At 34.7% G+C, this 5,692-nt stretch overlaps 1 protein-coding gene across 1 annotated transcript in view; it reads left to right on the forward strand.

The window, feature by feature from the left end:
• The window catches only part of LOC119414281 (guanine nucleotide exchange factor VAV3-like), an 81,399-nt gene that overhangs the window by 13,904 nt on the left and 61,803 nt on the right, over nt 1–5,692 (forward strand). Inside the window, exon 4 of the mRNA XM_037681375.1 lies at nt 552–649. Coding sequence (XP_037537303.1) covers nt 552–649 — 98 coding nt within the window. The remainder of the gene's footprint in view (nt 1–551; nt 650–5,692) is intronic.

The following is a 5,692-nucleotide window of genomic DNA, read 5'->3' on the forward strand; positions in this document are numbered from 1 at the left end:
AAATGGACATCAATTTTTTTAATTTAAGCAGGGCCACAATTTTTACAGTGTGGTTTTCTTTCTGGAAGCATTAATCTTACTTCTTGATGTTGCTGTGCTGTTGTTGAAGCTGGTTTTAGTGTGTGTACCTGCACAGCGTGACTGGGTCAGTGGGTTTGTAGTGCTTTCTGCCCTGCTAATCTATTGCTCACAGCGCAAGAGTCAAAACTAACCCCTCTGAAGTCGGCTCTGTCACAACCTGGTTCCCAAATTTAACTTAGTCAAGAACATCTGGAGCACAACTATATCACAGATCATCATGACGTCTGAGCAATTAGAGACAATCCACTGAGCAAAAGACCATGTTTATTTAACATTTATGGCAAATATTATGCCAAATAATTAGTTAAAACTATTAAATTCTCTTCCATGCAGGAAGTAGGCAAAGGTCAAAAGTGTTTGAGAACTCTTATTGTGTGCATTTCTACAGCTGACTTTCTTCTCTATCAGTTCAGTTTGTTGTGTTCTAAAGAAGCTTCCAGTTAATCTGGCTGCTGCTGATAATCCCACAGACGAGGTGCTGCCTGCAAATATGTACCGTACATCCAAGCTGGGCTGCATAATCTCAGTCATGTTCGCTGGTTATCCACCAAACAAACAAGCTTCTGGGGTGAAAAGATTACCGTATTTTTTGGACTATAAGGCGCACTTTATTTATTCATTTATTCATTCAATTAAAAGAAAGAAATAAACAAAACAAATTCATCATAAAGAACAAACAATGCAGGGTGCAGAAAGAAGAACAAAATTCTTATAATATTTGCCCCTTATTTAAAAAAAATAAAAAAAATAACTACAAACAAACAACAACTTAGGCCTGAACAACCCCCAAATCGAAAACAAAAACCATCAGGAATCCTTCATATGGTATCATACTTTCCCATCAATTTTACCTTAATCATATTTTTAAACATATAAATTGTTTTAGAAAATTTTATGGTGATATCAAAGCAACGCAGCGCTCCTTCAGATTAGTTCTAAATGGAGGTTTTACAAACATTTCCATTCCCTTAAGATTATAATGACTCTCTTTTTTTTAACAAATTTCAATTGAATATTTGAGGGTAATATTTTTTATGAGCTTTATACATGACTTGTAAAATACTATATTCAACCAAATCATAAAATTTTAATAATTTCAATTGATGAAATAATATATTTGTTGGGTGACCATAGCACTTCCTACTAATAATTCTTATAGCTCTTTTTTGTAAAATAAAAATAAGGTTTGTAATTGATTAACATGCTTTTCCCAAAACTTCAATACAATAGATTCAATTTGGAACAATCATTACATTATATAATATATACAAAGCTTTGTCATTCAAAAACTCTTTTACTTTATACAGTAATGTATAATTTATAACATCCGTTCAATATCTTCACCCGAACAAAAAAATGTGGTATCATCTGCAAATAAAACACACTTCAAAAGCCCTGACACACAAACAAGAGCATTCACATACAAAATAAACAAATTTGGTCCCAACACAGAGCCCTGAGGAACTCCACATCCATTTACACAAAATTCTGATTTTACATTGTTTACCTGTACAAACTGTCTCCTATTATTCAAATAACTGGATACCCACTGCTAATCCCCTAATGCCATATTTATTCAGTTTGTCAAGGAGATGGTGTGGTCAATAGTGTCGAAGGTCTTTTTTAAATCAACAAAAACACCAACACTTTACTGTTTTTGATCAACAGCAGTTGTTATCTCTTCTATTAGTTCCATGAGAGCCATTGATGTTGAATTATTTGCTCTAAACCCATATTGACTATTACTTAAAGTATTCAGTTTATCTATGAATCGATTTAATCTGGTTACAAATAATTTCTCTAATATTTTTGAAAATTGTGACAACAAGGATATTGTTCTGCATTTAGTGAACACACATTTCTCACCATTCTTATAAAGAAGAATTCTCTTTGCTATTTTCATATTTTCTGGAAATTTTCCTGTTGAAAAATATAAATTACATATACCTGTATATATGTAAATGGTTCAATTACATAACTCATTATATCCTTTACAAACATCATGTCCATGTCCATCCAGTCTTTTGATCTTTTATCTGCAAGATTTTTTACAATACTCAGTATTTCTTTTTTATCAGTGTCACTGAGAAATAATATATATAATTTAATTATAATCCAGTGCGCCTTATGTATTAATTATGTTTGTGTTTATTGACCTCAACCTGATTTTATGTGGTACAACTGAACAATATTGAAAGTAATTGTGAATGAGTTGAATAAAGTTTGACTTCTCTGACTCTTTTGTTTTGCTTAATGCGCTTTATAATCCAGTGCGCCTTATAGTCCAAAAAATACGGTACCCTTCAGTATAAAAATACGGACTGTCTGCAGGTTGGACAGGGTGATTGGGTTGGATGGTCCCCAAGAACGCTTGTAAAGCGGAAAAATTAATCATCTGTCTCCTCCTTATTTTGAACCAACATTCATAAGGGAACATCTTAAATCTCAGCCAGTCTAATCCAGTTGGGGTTGAGTTGTGCCAACTTTGCTCGTAGCATTAGTCCGCTGAATATCCAAAGAGAGCTCTCTAACCTACATTCCTCTGCTGAGTTGGCTTGACTGCAGGCTGACATTATGACCATGCAACAGCCTGGAGAAAAAAAAGTGAAGTAAAAAGGCAAAAAGTGTGTTTGTTTCATATTTCATATGATACAATATTAACCCTTTCTTGCTTTTTGATTAAAAAAAAAACATGTTCAATGATTTATTTTCAAGTGAAAGGCAATACATTTTGTCTTATACTGGCAGGATGTTAGTGAATACAGTAGTCCCTCAATTATCATGAGGGATCCGTACCCTGAAGACCCGCGATAAGTGAAAAACCGCAAAGGACATTATTACCTGCAGTGTTCCCTCAGTGAGGACTGAACTTGGCAGAGGGGCCTTCTCCTACTCCGCTCCTGTTTCCTGGAATGTCTTGCAAAAAGATCTGAAGCTCCGACCTTGACCTCTCTAAGTGGCTTTAAGAATCTGTTGGACTCCTGGCAAGAACCAATGCAGACATGTTCCTGGTTTTAGTTTTCTACATTCACCTTATAATCTAGCTGTTTGTTGCTGCTTTTTTTGCCATCTTATTTTAATTTGTAAAAAAAAAAAAATCTGTATGCCCCCTTTATGTTGTTGTTGTTGTCCACTGTTGTCGTCACTCTTGTTGAAATCAGGTCTCTCTTGTAAATGAGCCCTCGAGGCTCAATGGGATTTGTCCAAATAACGGTTGAATGAAAGATGGCATCATGTACCGTATTTTTCAGACTATAAGGTGCATTAGATGAAACAAAACAGTCAGATAAGCCAAACTTTATTCAGCTCATTCACAAAAACCACATAAAATCAGTTTGAGGTCAGTAAACACAACCAGAATTAATACATAAGGTGCACCATATTATAAGGCTCACTGTCGATTTTTAAGAACAATTAAAGGATTTTAAGTGCACCTTATAGTCCAAAAAATACGGTACTCTCTGTGTGTATAAAAAATGCAATTTTTTTTTTAAGCAAGCAAACCTCTGAACAAAACCAAAGCTCTCGTATTAATTGATACGACATAAACTTAAATATTTGGAAATATGAAACAAGTTGTTCTTTCAGCTGCATTTTTCTGCAGGAGTTCCCACAGCGAGCAAACTTATATGAAAGATTTGGCGATTGTTTTATTCCAGATGCTCTTCGTGACACAACCTGGACTCGAACCATAGTCTCAACCAGACTGCGAAACCGACCACTGAGCTATCGCGCCCTCAAACTCAAACACAAGTCAAGTCTCTAAATTTGGCAGAATTATTCAAACCCCGATGCAGAGTTTATTCACTTTTAGGGTTTTACAATGAACTCGTGCAAGCACATAGCTGAAACATGTGTTCATGTGTGATTCGATGTGATCAAAACTAAAGTTAAGTCATTTACAGTAAGTGGCTCTGTGCCAGTTGCTGTACGACAAATACAAACTTTTGATTTCTATCATGGTGCTGCAAGCCCCGGAGAGTCAAGATCGACTGTTCAACTAGGCCACAGTAACCAAAGCGGTCGGACTTCAGCTCAGCTCGTGGCTTTTCTTTATAAGTCTCGTGCTCTTGTGAGCTCGGTTTTAAGAAACTTTTTAGTTTTTCACACTTGAGAAAATGGGGGAGATCAGTTGAAGTGTTTTCATACTGGTTCTTTATTCTGAAAAAGCTAATAAATTGTTTTTTTTTTTTGTATTTTCTAGATTCTGAAAAGGGTTAACTCCTGCATGAAGTGACTTCAGTTTTTACTGTTTTTATCAGTAATGGTTTCATTTTGAGCATAGAATACCTCAGAGTTGTAATCATATGACAGAGTGTACTATAATTTACTTTATGTACTGTCACTTTGCAGGCAAAATAAATATCGCATTTTAGAGAATGTATGCGTTTTATTTAGAGGGGGACAAAAGATGCACGCGTTTTTGTCAGACCTAAAGTTAGTCTTTCACGTTCTGAACAAGACTCACCGCAGCACACCTGGGTGAGCTGCAGCCACATCTCCACACAGGAAGAAGACATACACTTCTTCTGCTACATTTAACCACATATATCTTTCTTTAAAACTGTGCCCGCTAAATCTAAATCCACAGCATGAACACAACATTTAGCATTTTATATATATATATATATTATTCTCAATCTAAGTAATACAAAAAAAAAAGTGAAAAGGTTTGGTTCCATTCATTGCCAGTATGAGCATCATCATTTCTCATATAGTGTTTGTTGTAAATTTGATGGAAAAGCTGCATGCTAACGCTAAAACATTAATAATTGCTAATATTATAAACAGGGAAATATATTATTATGTCTGTTAATCTGCCTAATAAATTACAATAATGACAATAAAAGTTTGAAAACACAGGTGATATATTACATTCAGGTTAGCTACAACACTGTTGAGTTTCAACTTTTGAATTATTTTGTCCAAGTTTACCAAAGAAATGTTTTGGAAATAAAAGATTAAAAACCGTTTTATGCTCTGGTTTTTCCGTGGCCTCAAACTGAACTGAATCATCTTCTGCTGCATTTTAATATATTTTTGTAGGACATTAAGTTTGACAGAATTAGTTCTATTACGACCCTGAACAAGTCATAAAACAGAGCAGCTGTGGCTTTGGAGGAAGTGTGGTCATCTGGCAATCAGAAGGTTGGTAGTTTGATTCTCTCAGCATATTTCAGTGATCTTGGGCAAGACACTGACCCTCATGCAGCTCCCGATTCTGATTTTTGATGTCCATGTCTTCCCACGGTGCTGTATGGCTGCAAAGCCTCATTTTAAATTTAGTCAGAATTACCCATCAATGTCCTCCGGAGAACTTTTTCAATTCAATTCATAGTTTATTTATATAGCACATTTAAAAATAACCACAGCTGAGCAAAGTGCTTAACAAAAATTACATCGTAAATAAAAAATACGATAAAAAGAAATAAAACTGAGTTTAATAAAAATAAAAGTATGATCAAATTTGCAGTAAAATACTAATAAAATAATATTGCTAATAAAAACTTAACTGAACTTAGCCTTAAGCTTAATAGCTAAGATTTGCTTATTAAGTATTATCTGAATGTTGTGTGTGTGTGTGTGTGTGTGTGTGTGTGGGGGGGGGGGG

Source organism: Nematolebias whitei, chromosome 9 (assembly GCF_014905685.2).
Source record: "Nematolebias whitei isolate Nwh7 chromosome 9, NemWhi1, whole genome shotgun sequence".
NCBI lineage: Eukaryota > Metazoa > Chordata > Actinopteri > Cyprinodontiformes > Rivulidae > Nematolebias > Nematolebias whitei.